Source organism: Lissotriton helveticus, chromosome 4_1 (assembly GCF_964261635.1).
Source record: "Lissotriton helveticus chromosome 4_1, aLisHel1.1, whole genome shotgun sequence".
Lineage (NCBI taxonomy): Eukaryota > Metazoa > Chordata > Amphibia > Caudata > Salamandridae > Lissotriton > Lissotriton helveticus.
This window is the reverse complement of record NC_136063.1, coordinates 446,440,796-446,457,204: the sequence shown is the minus strand read 5'-3', so window position 1 is coordinate 446,457,204 and position 16,409 is coordinate 446,440,796. Positions and strand designations below refer to the sequence as shown.

General features: G+C 45.9%; 1 protein-coding gene across 2 annotated transcripts in view; it reads right to left on the bottom strand.

The window, feature by feature from the left end:
• Positions 1-3,100: 3,100 nt before the first annotated feature.
• VIRMA (vir like m6A methyltransferase associated) overlaps positions 3,101-16,409 on the bottom strand; it is a 731,013-nt gene continuing 717,704 nt past the window's right edge. For both annotated transcript variants that reach the window (XM_078687022.1, XM_078687023.1), the window contains one exon: positions 3,101-3,648. In XM_078687022.1, coding sequence (XP_078543148.1) covers positions 3,491-3,648 — 158 coding nt within the window. In that variant the 3' untranslated portion in view covers positions 3,101-3,490. The remainder of the gene's footprint in view (positions 3,649-16,409) is intronic.

Genomic DNA, 16,409 nt, shown 5'->3' with positions numbered 1-16,409 from the left:
TTATTCAATTACCACTTGCGGTACCCAACGATACTCGTGTGTTGACAGTTCTCGTCACTGTGCACTTATAACCATGGGAAGATGATATCTGCTACGCTTTAATGAATATGAATACACTGTGTGCACCTTAATATTTTTATGAAGAAGATATATATATATATATTTTTTTATATATATTTTTATTAATTATAACACAAGAGGCGAAATGTACATATCGGGCATCATTTAGAGGAGCAAATTATAGCGGTGAACGGGCAAATGGTTTGTGGAAATACACAACAATTATAGGCATCGGAAAGTCAACAATACAAGCACAGAGCTGGAGCAAAACAGTACGGTACAGATCGCCTTAAGCAAACATCGTCCGAGCCCGCCCACCCATGATACAGGATATGAAAATCGAACACTCAACACCCGGATATGAGGAACAGAGCAACTCAGGATAATACGCCACATCTCTTGTGAAGAGGGGAAAAGGGAAAAAGAAAGGCCATAGAACAAAATAAAGGAAAAAAAAAAACCCACAACCCACCACCCTGCACCCCTGCAAATGGCTACGGCCTAACCCCACTAGCAGCGTGCCTGTCGCCCACTAAACTAAACCCCAAGGAAGGGAAAAGATGGAGGAGGAAATGTCATACAATACAATACGAGCTCCCGGACTCCCCTCCCCCCTGTCAAAAGCAGACAGCCCCAACCGTCATACAAAGCGAATTAAAGCAAACTAATAAGCAAACAGATAGGGGGGTCACAAAAAGAGAGAAGATCTTCCCGGCCAACTCCCGGCGCAACAGAAGCAGCAAATCCCTTATCAAACATAGCCATTACATCGAACCCAAACAATCAGACTCCTATCTGGCCCCTGCGATCACGGACACCACCCAGCAGAGCCTGGCCTTTACGATCCATCGCACAAACCCTATCAAGTAGGACCGCCATAGTAGCAAAAGAGTCAAAACGTTGTAGAAAAAGGGGGAGACCAATACAGCCAGAAAGGGTAAAAAATGTTAAGTCTCGAAGTCCACCAGATATACGAAAGTCAGTCCAAAAAGTATTGAAAGAAGTCTCCAGAAGTATAAGAAGAAATGGGTCCTGCGCGGGCGATGACTCTGTCGATCGTTCTAGTTGTTCAGGGGCTCCAGTAACATATCGCTGTGCTCGTGCATAGACAAATAGCACCAGGTCTTGATTCTGTTCGGGGTCCTCCTCTCGAGTTAGGTCAGGCTTCGCGGGGGTCGCCGTATGTTGCAGGTCTGACACAGGGCCGGAGTCCGGTCTCAAACACACAGTCTCGATCCTTACGGTCAATTTGTGGAAAATGGCTTCCTTTTGTGAGTGAAGAGCCCCGATGGCGGCCATTACGGTCCCCAGCGATGGCCCATACCTCGTCTGATCCATCTCCGCTTGCACGATAACAGGGCAGGTCCGTAACCCCGGAGGCCGGCTACTCCGGGGAACAAGAAGGAGCGGGATGGACGGAAGCGACGGGCGACTTGTAGACTTGGCGATCTTTACACCGCCGCCGCCGCGAGCGGGGGCCCCACCCGTGGACCCCGAGGGGCGCAACAGGGTTCCAGGGACCTGGCCCCCCACCCACAGCCGCAAACACTTCTCGTTGCCATCTGTCTAGTATTCGCCGGGACCAGAGACCACCACCAGGATCGAAAAATAAGTGTCACTCAAATGAGACCGGACACCGACGGGTACCCGCGGCCGATGTTGTTCAACTGACACCCGGCTGGGTCAGTACTCGAGGCCCCGGCTAACACGCTGGGATAGGCCGAAAATGAAAGACGGTGTAACTTCGTCAATCAAGGCGATAAAAACTCCGGGATTGCCCCCCTGGGCTCAGCAACGATTCAGACACACGGGAGTCGGGCGGGAGGTCAGGATTAATTACAGGATTAGTCCGCCAGCGACGGAGGTCGACGGAGCCGGGAGCCTATGCGGCCATCTTGGTTGCTAGCGTAGCTCCTCCTCCCGATATATATATATTTATGAATATAACTAGGATATATAAATATACCATCAAGACTGCAGATCAGGATCTAGGTTTTAGACCTATGCACAGTTTATAAAACCCCCCCTCCCTTTTTTTTCCGTGCCCCATATCTATATTTGCCCAAAAATGTAATCACTCAATGTGGTATTTTTATTTAGGATGGATGCATTCTTATGATTAATTTATTCTTATCACTGTCTTTATGTTGTTGTTGATTGTCATAACACCAATAAAGACTAATTGAACAAAACAAACAAAAAATTACACCCTCGGTACCAGCGTGGGCACCAACTTGCTCAGCCCCTCTGGTGCCTCACAACGGTCACATGTGTGCAAAGTATCAGTTATGGTGCTCACGGTGGAGCAAGTAGTAGGTTTCCTATTTGAATTGATGAATAAACTGGAAGAGGGTAAGAGATGTCTATGTACACTGATCGAGGGTGTAGGGAAAGCACTACAAAACATTATGAGGAGGTTTATGACCAAGATAATGACACCTTCTTCCAATTAGCATGATGACTCTGAAGTAGACAAACCACGTTGCTAATTGGCATACAATCTGTGGGAATAAATATCCATCAAAAGGTATTCTTCTGCCTTCTCACATATCACTCTACTCCACATCCCCTAGCATGGAGGACATGGGCATTGCCTCAGGCAACTACCGCTATCTTTCCAATCATGGGGTAAGCTAGCAGTCAGGTATGCCGGCTGCTAATAGGCTTGCCCCTACCTCTGACCCATAAAGCAGCTAAGACCACGTCTCTGAAGATTAGCTCCATAGCTATGGTCCTGTGCACTTTTTTTCTTCCAATCTAACCCATGTCAGCTGCCACTGAGGTAGTGAGAAAGGCAACAGTAAGGAAAGTACTCCAAGAGCTCATGAGTACAGTGTAGGGCCACGGGCCTGGATTGGTTGAGTGCAGCCTGGAAATGTATAGTGAGGAATAGATGATGGTCCGGAAGGAGCTGGATCCATCATCCAAGGGCCGAAAAAATGTTGTCCTGAGGATATTCATGTAACCCGTCTTTACCAATGTATTGTCATAAGCATAGTACTTTCTGTATACTTAACTGAAGAATAGAGTAGACACATTCTTAATTGTCATGTATTTATTAAATAAAAAATTATGTTTTCACCTTCACGACTGCACTGAACAAAAAAAAGTGTAAAGATTTTGAGTATTCAAAAGAACAGAAGCACATTGCAAATAAAAAAAACTGAAGTATAATACATTGACAAGAATATTTTTACAGAAACCCACAGATGTTAACTGAAAATGTTTCACAATGAGAATAAAATATGACAAACTGAGATAGTTAATTGCATGAAGGTTTGAAATGTCCAGTATGAAACGAAATCTGTCCTCCTAAAAGAAAAAATAATACTCTATGAAGCCTCCTGAAACCAGCAAATCTAAAATGGTCCATCAGTGCCTTAATTTGTTTTATCTTCATATTATGTTCATATACACATGTACTTTAACTTCATCTTGTGAAAGCGCGTACGTGACGCCCCCTTCCACCATTTCCACCCATAAATTTTCCTCTGTTGCCACCGCCTCCACCACTGTTTGCATTTGCCCAGGAGGGCCCAATTCCACCACGACCCCTTGAAGCTCGGTCACGAGGATTTGGTCGATATCCTAGTTTAAAAAAAAACAAAAAATATAATTAGCACTGAAATGTTCCAACAGCGTAAAAAAAGCCACCAAAATGGAAGCACATTGGTTATGTAAGGATGGGTAAAAAGAGGATTGTCTGATTAAACGGGGCTTCTTTCTGTGTGTGTAAGTAAATTACCATGTGTTGATTAAGAAACATAGGGGAGTTGGATGTGGCCTTACTTGAACTGCCTTTTCCGCCATCCATGTATTTATATGGGAGCTGATGCCTGGTGTCTGCCTTTTTGCTTTCTACCTCCAGGCATCTGAAAAAAAAAATACGTCCCCTCTCGCTCCCAGCAACCTCTTCACATCTAGCCTGCCATTTAATTTGTCATTTTCCCTGCCTAACTGTGCCTTAACCCCTTCCATCCATATGCCATGATTGTAAATATTGCTCTCCGCCTTGGTCTGAAAGCACCACAGAGACCTTGAAGTGGAGTACAAGGCTATCAACAGACAACCAACAACCAAAATAATCACATGCCCTGTAACATACTGTTTACTTGTATGATACAGATTCAATATTTGAATCAGTTTTAAATTGGAATCAATGTACCCATCGTTTTGTAACTTGTGTTACCTCGCCACATGTATTCCTCTAGAGGTTATCCCAACACTCGAGAGAAATGATTGGAAATAACATTCCAACAATGGTTTGCACTTTGATGTTGTCTCTATAACCTGTAGTACTGTTTGGTTTGCCACATTAAGAGCTACATATTGCGGATTCTAAAAAAAATTCACTATTCTGCACTGCTTGCCAGACTCTCCTTCACACGTTTCAATTGGCTTTACTTGGCTTAAGAAGAAAACAAGTTACTTACCTGTAACTTTGGTTCCCCAGTATTGGTAACTTTCATAGATTCCCATGCTTTTGTATCATTCCCCGTCGTCGGAATGGGAGTCTCGGTAACAAAAATACCATAGCAGTAGGTACAAAAGAGAAAGAAAAAAGGCCTAGGCCTCATTTCCTTTTGTAGCAGATCACCCTCTTTTTGTAGAAGAGATCAAACTTAGGCATTAGCCAATCAGAAGAGCCTCACCCCATAGAACCCTCCTGAAGGAACCTCAGAGCCTCAGATTTTCGTAGCCATTGTGTAACAGTCACCACATCTGCTCTAGGCTGAGCTTTCCCTGGGGAGGTGGGTGGGCGCATGGGAATCTATGAAAGTTACCAATACTGGGGAACCAAAGTTACAGGTAAGTAACTTGTTTTCTTGCCCCAGTATTGGAACTTTCATAGATTCCCATGCTTTTGTATCAGAGTAGCAAGCAGTTAGCAATAAAAAAACACATTTTGTGTCATAAATACATTGCAATAGCCAACATGACATAAAGATACAAAATGTGTAACAATGGAAGGTGGGATAGGAAAGGAAAGCTCACCAATTACTGGAAAAGGTTCCTCAGGACAGCCTGGCCCACTGCCGCATCCTCTTTCTGTAAGGACTCCAAGCAGTAATGCTTAGTAAAGGTGTGAACGCTGCTCCAGGTAGCAGCTCTGCAAATGTCTTTAATCTGTACCCCTACAAAGAGGGCCGTTGACGATGCCACTGATCTTGTGGAATGTGCACGAATCCTGCCAGCCAGAGGTTTCCCTGCCACAGTGTGGCAATGCAGAATGGCACATGTGATCCATCTTGATATCCCCTGTATGGATAGCGGGAGACCTTTGCTTGGACCACCAAAGGCAACAAACAATTGAGGACCTCCGAAATCCCTTAGTGCGATCTAAGTAGAATTTTAAGCATCCAAAGAATGTAGTGTCTTTTCCGCTGGTGTAGCCGGTTGAGGAAAGAACGCTTTCAAAATAACCGGCTCGTTCAAGTGGAAGTCTGAGGGTACCTTGGGCATAAACCTAGGGTTAGGTCTCAAGATTACAGTGTTCCTTTTAAATTGTAGGAAAGGCTCCTGGATAGTAAGGGCCTGCAACTATCCAACACCTCTAGCCGATGTGAGAGCGAGGAGGAGAGCCAATTTCCATGAAAGGAACTTTATGTCAGAACGATGAATTGGTTCGAATGGGCCTTTCATGAGCTGAGAAAGGACTAGATTTAGATGCCAAGTAGGAGGAGGAGGCCTCACTGGTGGAAAGACTCTGAACAAGCCCTTAAGAAACTGTTTGACAATCCTGGAAGACCATAAGGAAGGTCCAGACCGAGACCTTCTGTATCTCGATATGGCCGCCAAATGCACCTTAATTGACGAATGGGCTAGTCCCGACTTAGCCAGGGACAGCAGATAAGGTAGGAGCTGATGAGGCTTGGAAGGAAAGGGGTCAATTTTTTCTCTCCTACACCAGGAACACAATCTCATTTAAGACGGTAAGTCCTGTTCGTTGAAGGAGCCCTTACCTGGGAGAGGACCTCCCTAATTCCGCATGAGATGGGGAGATTCATAAACTCTCGCTGCTCAGGAGCCATGCTGTCAGGTGTAATGACTGTGGATCTGGGTGCCAAACTTGTCCTTCGGGCATTGTTAGGAGATCTGGTATAGTCCTCAAAGGAAGAGGAGGAACTTGCGACAACAGATGGAGTTCCGTGTACCAGAATTGTCTCGGCCAAGCAGGGGCTATCAAGATCATCCTGCACGGCTCCACTTTGATCTTCCTGATGAGCCGCGGGATCAGAGGGATGGGGGGAAAGGCGTAGACAAATGTCCTTGACCAGCCTATCGAAAGCGCATTCCCCAGCGACCCTCGGTGGTGAAATCTGCTTGCGTAAGACCGGCATTTCTTGTTGGTCGGTGTGGCAAAGAGATCCACCTCCGGTCTGCCACACTGGCTGAAGACCTCTTCCAGAACTCGCTGGTTCAATTCCCATTCATGGCTGACTGAGGATGACCTGCTCAGTCTGTCTGCCTTATCGTTTAGAACTCCTGGCAAGTGTTCCGCCTTTAGTGATATTCCGTGAAGTATCGCCTATTCCCAGATCTGTTGAGCTTCCTGCGACAACGGACGAGATCTGGTTCCTCCTTCCTTGTTCACGTAGTGCATGGCCGTGGTGTTGTCCGTCCTGATCAGCACTTGCAAACCTCCTAAGCGGGGAAGAAAAGCTTGCAGAGCCAGTCTTATTGCTCTTAGCTCCAAAAGGTTGATGTGGAGCCGTTGCTCGTGAGGAGACCAATGACCGCTGACATGAAGGTCTTGCATCACTGCTCCCCAACCCTCCAATGACGCGTCCATTGTTACTACTTGAGGAGACGGGTCGTTTACGAAGGATAGACCTTGGGACAAGTTGTCCTGATCTGCCCACCATAAGGCCGCTTCCCTCATCATTGGAGTGACGGTCACCATGTCCTCGAACGATCCGTGAACCTGTTTCCACTGGTTGTCTAGTTGCTCCTGTAGAGGACGCATCCTCAGTCTGCAGTGAGGAATCAGGGGAATACATGATGAAATTAACCCCAGCAGAGATTTGTAGCGGCGTACTGAAAGACACCTTAAACCTTGTAAGTCCTGAGCTAAGGTTTGTAACTTCTCCCTTCTTTCCAGGGTCGGAAGGCTTTCGAGAGCTTTGAATCCAGGATGGCTCCCAAGAAACGCGCTGTCCTGGACGGGACTAGGGATGACTTTTCCTTGTTTAAAGTGAGTCCCAGATTTCGAAACAAGTTTGTACAGACTCGAACAGCGTCCCACGCTGCGTCCCTGGACGGGGCCTTCAGCAACCAATCGTCCAAGTAGGGGAAGACCTGAAAATGGTTTCTTCGTAAGAAAGCCGCTACAGGCGCCAGCACCTTCGTGAAGATCCTCTGGGCTGAGGGAAGACCAAAGGGTAAAACCCTGAATTGAAAGTGGCTCTTGGCTACTGTGAATTGTAGAAACCTTCTGTGTGCTGGGTGAATCGGGACATGGAAGTAAGCGTCCTCGAGATCGAGCGTGGCCATGATATCCCCCGGGCTGATGAGCCGCAAGATGTCCTGGAGAGAGACCATCCGGAAGGACAGGGAGATGAGATAGGTGTTGAGCTCCCTGAGATCTAAAATGGGTCGCCATTTCTCCAGCGTCTTCTTTACCAGGAAGAACTTGGAATAGAATCCTTGTCCCTTTTGATTGGAGGGAACCGGCTCTATCGCTCCCTTCCGGAGCATCTGTTGGACTTCGAGCCGCAGGAGACACAGGTTCTTCGATGGAATGGCTGCAGGGGGCTTGGGTGGAGGGACTTGCGTAAATTCCAAGGTATGTCCTTTCCGAATGATGTTGAGCACCCAACGGTCCGATGTTATTTTGGACCAGTTCTGAAGGTATTTGGTTACCCTGCCTCCAACTGATGACTTCTTGGAGGAGGGGCCAGTGGGAAGAGCCAGGAGGCCGCTATTGGCGCTTGGACGTATCCCGTCCCCGGCTAGTCTGTTTCCCCCTACTGTAAGGCCTGGAGTAGTTAGAAGATTGGCCTTGTCTCTGTTAAGGCTGGAGGTACTGTTGGGAACCTGAGCCAGTGGATAAATAACGCTGCTGTTGATAAGATCCCCTGTAGTTATTACCTCTGCCTCTGGAACTCTTAAAAGGAGACTTGCGGTATTGAAGGGTACCCAAGGATCTGGCAGTTTCCGTGTCCTTTTTGATCTCCTAAAGAGTGTCATCAATTAGTTTTCCAAATAGTGCTTCCCCATCAAAGGGAAGATCCAGGACCTTGTTTTGAAACTCCGGTCGAAACCAGGTAGCCTTCAGCCACCCCTGGCGACGGAGGACTGCAGCCCCAGCCAAGGAACGAAACGCTGTCGTTGCAATGTACATGGCACAGTCAACGGTCTCCATTGATGTTGCCTCTCCCTCCTGCAAGATCTTTTTTGCCTCTGATGTTGCTTCTGGGGGTAGCTGGTCCAGGAACGGAGCAACATCACACCAAAGTTGGCGGTCGAATATGCCCAATATCGCCAGGGCATTGGCAGCTCGCACCAGAAGACTCGCCATCGACGAGAATCTTTTCCCAGCATTATCCAATCTCCGCCCTTCCTTGTCCGGAGGAGTTGTTAAGGGAGCAGAGGGGTTGCGGGATTTCCTCTGCGCTGCCTGCGAAATAACTGAGTCTGGTTTGGGATGGCCTGTTAAGGCTGCCGGCCCATCGTCAGGTGCTCTGTATTTCTTATACAGACGTGGTAGCACAGGGACCACCGTCGCTGGGTTCTTCATAGCCTTCAGGCCTTCCTTCCACAGATGATCCACTATCGGTATGGATCTTGTTGTCTTCCTGTAGGGTTCCTTGAAGTCGTACAAGAAACAATCCTCGGCCCCCGCAGGCATAGCCAATTTGATCCTGCTAGCTGCTCTTTCCATCAGCCGATGGAAACCTCCTATGTCCGCTGGCGGGGAATCTACTGGATCCGGGACTGGAGATGCAGGATCGGAATGACGTATTCATCCCATTCCGTCGTATGTACAGAGTCATGATCCGAATTTTGATCCTCACCCGAGATATCGTCATGGGCATCTGCCGGCCTGGAAGGATCTTGCGGAAAGGATGTCTGAGGTTGAGGGGACACCTGAGCAGGTAATCCAGGAGTAGCCGTTGAGGCAGAAGCCAAGACAGGCGTTGTAGGCGCTGCCGGAACCAGAATTGGCCTAGTAGCTTTAGATTTATAGTCCTGCAGCATCTTATGCCCAGAATGATATTGTGACTGGGCCGCTTGATTATGGCCACCATCCTCCTGGTCATATCTCCCTTCAGAGTCTGTGTCTTGATATTTGACCAGAAGTTGAGAGGGACTATTGACATAGCCATAAGAGTCCTGGTCATCCTCATCAGACTCCCCTTCCTCAAGGAGCAAAGCTGGTGGCAAGGGGGTCACCCTCCTTGGAGATGTCATCTCCGGCGTTATTCTTGTCACTGAAATCGCAATCCTTTTTTCAGATGACAATATTGTCGACGAAGGTTGCACACTCGTCGACGAGATTGGTGTCGTCAAAACTGTCGACGATCCAGCTGTAGTCATTGTCAAAGTCGTCGTCGATGCTCTCGTCGACGATACCGTCGTCGACGTCATTGTCGTCGTCGGCGCTGTCACTCCCGTCGTCGTTGCTGTCGTACTCGTAGGCGCCTTGGTCGTCGACGCCTTCGTCGACGGTACAGTCGACGGCACACCTCCAGCCGACGCTGATGAACGCGCCGTCGAGGCTTCCTTCTTCGACGACGATTTCTTCGTCGACGAATCCCCCGTCGACGAGCTCGTCGACGAAACCAATTTTAATTTTGTCTTCAATTTCTCCGTCGACGGAAACTCCGTCGTTGATGTCTTCGAGGACTTGGAACTCCTCTCAGAAGACTGGGAAGAGGGTTTCTTGAAGGCTGGGTCAGTCTTCGCACCCTTGGAAGGCATAGATGTCCTACCCTCTCCTTTTCACCGTGGTGAGGAGATTCGCTTGGACCTCGGCTCTCAGACTCTCTGGGGTCTTTTTTGAGGCCTTAGAGGGATGTTCCTTAGAAGGAGAAGGGGAACCCCTACCCCTTTTGACTGACCTTCTCGATGACACAGCTGATGATGACTCCTCACTGTCACTGGAAACTCCATGTTTCCGCTCCTTCTGCTTCTGAAGCCAGGTCAAAAGTCTACCAGCACGATCCCGGAGGGTCTTGGTAGAGAAAGTGTGGCAAATCTTACAGTCCTCCGCTTTATGATCTGGGTAAAGGCAATAGATACAATCCTTATGCCTATCTTCCACAAACAACCTTTTCTTGCCACAGGTGGAGCAGGGCTTGAAAAGGGCCTTCTTCTTTTCTTTGTCAGCCATCCTAAAACAATCCTGAGAGAAATCCTGAAGAAAGTTTGAAGAAAATCCTTTGAATAGAGAAGAAATGAGCAGAGCTCAAAGGAGACTCCGTAAGCACAACGTGCGGTAGAAAATCTGAGGTTCCTTCAGGAGGGTTCTATGGGGTGAGGCTCTTCTGATTGGCTAATGCCTAAGTTTGGTCTCTTTTACAAAAAGAGGGTGATATGCTACAAAAGGAAATGAGGCCTAGGCCTTTTTTCTTTCTCTTTTGTACCTACTGCTATGGTATTTTTGTTACCGAGACTCCCATTCCGACGACGGGGAATGATACAAAAGCATGGGAATCTATGAAAGTTCCAATACTGGGGCAAAACACATGCGTGCAACGCTGCAGAGGTTATGAGGATAGTTACATACACCACCCAAATCTAATAACACATTCCACTCACCAATAATCACTACACTGCACTTTTGCAGTGCCACCTACAATTCACCTTTCTCAAACCGAACATGTTAAAAAAAAAAAAGTCCCAATACTACTGTGTGCAAAGCGTTGCTCTAAAGCCATACAGATGGCAGAGCATTGCCAACTCAACAATGTTTTTCTCTCACCACACCTACTGAAACCTTAGAACCATTCAGATAATGCAGACAAACATGCCATCACTCATGCTCTCAATATAATAATGTCTCTGTGCAAAACTAACTGCACAGGCCTGTTAATAGAAAAGTGACCACCCAACTCAATGAAAAAACTTCCTTCTCCACACACAACACACCACAGAGATCCTTATCTGGACCACTCATTTCACCTTTTGCTTACACAACTGCAGCTAAACTAAGTCTAACGAATATACTTCAGCTAACCACACATAAGTAAGGGAACCCAGATCGAAGAAGGTATACAGTGCCATACTTTCGCATACATGCTGGTAAACACATTGCATTGCAAGTACATTACTTCTTTTAGCATGGTATCTCAGACACACAAACACAAAATATGAACCTTATAATTTACGAAATTTACACAAAAGCTGGGTAGAAAACACAGATGAGGGTAACTGACAGGGATTTATAAAAAAAAAGGTTTTATTGAACTGACGTATGGCAGTGATTAAACAGATGAATCCCTTTTTTAAAATAACCTTTCCACTCCTGTAGAGCAAGAACGCTATTTTCCAGTAGAGAAAAATTTGTGACAAACAGGAAGGATTTTTCAGAGCTCAGGTAATGATAATTAGCAGTTTTTGGTCCACACAGCAGTAGTTCCATAATTCAGACATTAAGTTGCAACCCTTATAGTCTCGCTCTCTATGGTGAATGCCTTGTCTCACATTAACGCAGTGTCGGCCTGATGTATGACCTATGATTCCTGCAATAAACAGGTAATGTAAAGTATGGCACGAATTACTGAGTAGTAGTAGTAGTTGTTTGAAACTCCTATACATTCACATGCTTTGCAATTTTCCACAATCTATTTGTTGGGTCTGGAAAGGTTATCGAATGAATAAAATGTTTCTTTAGGGCGTCAATCAAAGATGAAGCAGTACCTCCTCAGAGACTTCCTTTAATGCTGAACTACTCTTCTTTTTTTTTTAACTAAAGGATGCAGGAGGCCATCTGTGAATCTAGATGTTTCAGGCTTGTGACTTAAGTAACTAGTTTCAGTTGCAACGTGATCCTACTTTAGGTTCACATGCTATAAACTCATACACCAGTCAGCTTTATGGTGTAAGGTGGGAATTCTGAGAAGTAGCACAGATGCTTTAATACAGTCAAACGTGTACCTTCTTCTTTGCTTGCACATTCACACAGTAGCATTTAGTAAATATAAGGAGAGAAGACCACTGGGCTGCAGCACAAAAGTCATAATAGATACATTTGCAGTTTTGCTAAAGAGCACCCCACTTTAGTGTATAATGTGCTCTTGTTTTCTGTGCTGAGTTCCTGCACGCTAATGAACAGTGGTAATAGGATTGTTTCCACAATCCATCTTATAATCATTCCTTTTGTGACTGATTTAATCCTCATTTTGGAAGTCAGCCACAAAGAACTGTTGTGTGTGTTTAAGTGATTATACTTTCAGCTAATAAAGACAGATTTTGTTGAAGTTAAGATATCCAAACTCTAAGAAGCCATGCTGTCAAACTGATGTTCTTGGTATCCGGAAGACATATTTGGCCCAGCTGCATCATTGGAAGATAAGGTAGTAGTGGCATTTCCCATTGCCTCTTGAACATTTATAGTAATGTTCAAGAGGCATGAATACTCAGTGAGGTGATATTAGACTCATGGTCACTTGTGATGGTCTGTATTTGTTGATGGCATGTGGAATCAAGGCTTTTGGGGGGAAAAGCATTAGTAAATGAGTTCATTAGGTCTCGCCTACACAGCGCTTGTGTTGCGCTGCAAGACATATTGTTTATAATTCAGTGGGCTTAAAACCTGCCCACAGCATACCATTAGATGTTTTCGATGCCCCCCTCATTGGCAATATTTCGACTGTTTAGCTCCCGTAGGCTTTCTTTGATTTGCATAAGCTCCTCCCTGTAGCACTGACCAAGTACGTGTTCTTCCTTGTTTTTTCAAAACACAATTTGTTTTATTTTGTGTTTCAGTATTATTCCGCGACCCGCAATTTGCTTTCCTACTTTAACACAGGCAAACAGCTTTTTATTTATGTTGCTTTCACTCTTTCTGCCGTCTCTATTGACAGTGTAGTTACTTATACTTCTACTATTCTATACATTCACACTCAATACCTCTCCACGCTAAGTCAATTCACTCCACCCTATATGCCACTCCATTCCACTCTACACCACTCTGGCACACTACGCCACTTCAATCGACACAAAGCCACTCTACTCTATGTCACACCACTCCAAACAATGGCACTCTACACCACTCAACTTTACTCCACCCCATTCTAAGCCACTCTACTCTGTGCAAATCCATTCCAATCTAACCCACTCTATGCCACTCTGCTACACACAGTGCCCCTTTATGCTATGCCACACACAATACCACTCTGCACCACTCCATTTCACTCTACTCTATGCCAAGCCATTCCACTCTATTCCTTTCCACTTTACGGCAATCTATGCCACGTCTATTTTAGCCATGCTGAACAGCATCCATGTTGCTGTACAGCATGGCTAAAAGACATTGGCAAAGCCAAGAAGTCTCACATAGGTGAGACAAATTGGCTTTACCAATGCTTGTTTTCTATTAGTGACTCGGAGTGCAACTGACCACAGTCCAGTGTCTACTTAGGATTTGGGTCAGGATTTGTGGAATGATCAAACGTGAGCAAGTGGATAATGCGGATGGTCGTGGCACCTCTGCTGCTGTTGCCCCATTTGTCGCCTACTTAATAACCTTACGTAATCGACAATGATGACCGGAGCAAAGTGCATTTTTTGGAAATATCTAGAAAACATCCTGCAGAAGTTCAATGACAGTGTCTGGACATGAAGTTTCAGCGCTTTGTGTTTATGGTTTTTGGGAAGAGATTTGTAGGAGTGCCCCATGTGACAAAAGGTTCTGCCAGGTTGATTTACCCCTCATGAAAGAATCCTGCTTGTCTCCATAGTGCGTATGCCTGGATGTTTGCTTTCTCTCCTAGTTGTTGTGCTGCTATAGAAACACTGAATAGGTTGATGTGTATCACACATTCTTCTGGAATTAAATAACCATGAATTTGCAGTGTCCATACACGCTTCTTATCCTGTGTGATCTATTTGCCGTTTGCATGTATAGGGTATTTCTATAGTGCAAACCTAGCTAAAGGGAAGTTGAGCGCTGTAGATAGTAAAAGGCAAGCGTAAAGTAATTGAATGATAGGCGAGGAAGCTGGGTTGTGGACGGTTAAATCATTGTGATGTAGTGTTTTTAAAGAGGCAAGCCTTGTAACCATTCTTTTTTTTGGTCTCTAGTGCAGATGAGAATGTGGCACCAGATAAATGCATGGTGCAATTATTTTAAATACCCACATTGCTGTTATCATTGTTCCAGATTATGACATCTAGAATAGGTGAACTGGACTATGAAAGGCCATAATTCTTTTCTGATATTGCATTGCCTATGCCTCGTTAATAACAAGCCTTTTGACGGAAGAGTAATGGGAATTATTGACACGGAGCCCTAACTGATGTAGTAATGGAATCACTGCACCCATACAGTTCTGGCATTGCTGGAATTAATTCCCATTTACCAGCCAGTGGGTAGGGGAACACGTGAATTCACTGATGTCTGAGATGCACTGCTACCACCATCCTACTCTTTGTAATACTTATGGGGCTGATTTCATGCCAAAATGGATATCGCTGATTGGATGTGTTTCATCCTGCTACAAACGTTAGATAGATCAGATGCCTAGGAAGTGGAAATAATCTCGTGTCTGTCTAATGTTGCTAGGGCACCCTGAGCCTCCAATACGGAGAAGTTTTGTAAGGTTGACTTTGTTAACTTCCGTGTCTTAACATACCAGTTCAAAAATCTTTACATCCAATTAGAGTGAATACCAGGCCTCCTTTTGGTATTAGTCAACATAACGAGGATACTCCATATTTCCCCGTCTTAGTCTTCGTGGTAACCTTTCATATCACTTCCTTTTATATCAGATATTATTTGTAGCGACTCTATCCAATAATCATGTTGTAATATTCAAACCAAACTGGGAAGGTTTCTCGGCCTCTTCCACTGCCGCATGTGCAAAAAACACTGGCTTTAGTGAATATTGCAGCCAAATTTGGGTTGTTGACTGTGGCCCTCAGGGTGCAGCTGTGACAGATAAGGCACATAAGGTTGTCTACGTTTCGGCCTTATCTGATCTTTGACACACCTTCGAATGTTTTCAGAGCCCCCCATGGCTCCATGGGTCTTTTCTTTTTTAAATGTTTCCACAGTGTCAACTGTTTTGCAAAACAATCGTTCGGCCTTTAATGACATACCAATTATATTAGCTTGTATTTTCAGGCTTAACGCCAGGCACCCTCAGCCTAACCCCCCAATCATATGATCACACCAATACAAAATATCACCACCAGTGTTTTCCATTTACCAATATCGGCCCATCAGTAAGAGAAGTGAAGCAAGTTTCCAGGATCTCAATGCTTTCCCCAAATTTAAGAGCCTTCCACCTGTGTGGGGGGGGCGCGATACGGTGCTCGAGATGGATGTCTTTGCACCTGGTCCTGTACAGCAGAATATATTTAGATGTAAAATGCAATGGGGTATCGTTTGTGTGGCTAGTAAATGGTTCCATAGCAAGAATCACCCACAGTCTGTGGTACTACTGGGAGAGCGGAGATTGTCTTTTTTTCTTCGAGTGGAAGGTGATCGCTAACATGGCGGCTCCCAGGATCATGAGCCGGACAGCGTTAGACATCATTGCCAGCTTGTCAGGTTGCAGGCCAAGTAACATCACTTCAGGCAAGAAGGGTATTGGGTATCCCAAAGTTTCCTTTTTCAGGACAACTGCCCCTCCCAAGAGGCACATTTCAGGATTTTCCCCACCAGATAGGCATACTATCTCTTCTGGTGCCCCAGCCGCCTCAGGTCCGCTACTCTGCAATCCGCTCTCCTGCCGCCTCCTAGCGCTCGTTGCATTTTAATTTTCTTTTTCATTTTGCTTTGAGTGCTACAAAGCGACTACCCACTATTTTTTGGGCAACCCCCGGGCTGTGCCTCTCCCCAAGACCTACTAATGAGGGGCGAAAGGCAAGCCTGTCTGCTCCTGGAGTGTGCCCAGCCCCAGAAACCCTGGTCCCTCAAACACTCACAGGTACTCCTCTGCAGAATTTCCCCACCTGAACCCCGGAGTGTGGAAGAGTGGACTACTGCTTCCACACCGAACTCAACACCACGGTCGGGCCTTTTTCATGCTCAAACTCATTTCTCATCTCACCCAAACCCCAGACACTCTGAGCACCCAGCTCCACTTCCTACCACCACACCCACAATGCACCACCAAACACTATCATGCATGCTACTCAACACCCGCTCCCTCAACAAACACGACACAGAGGTAATG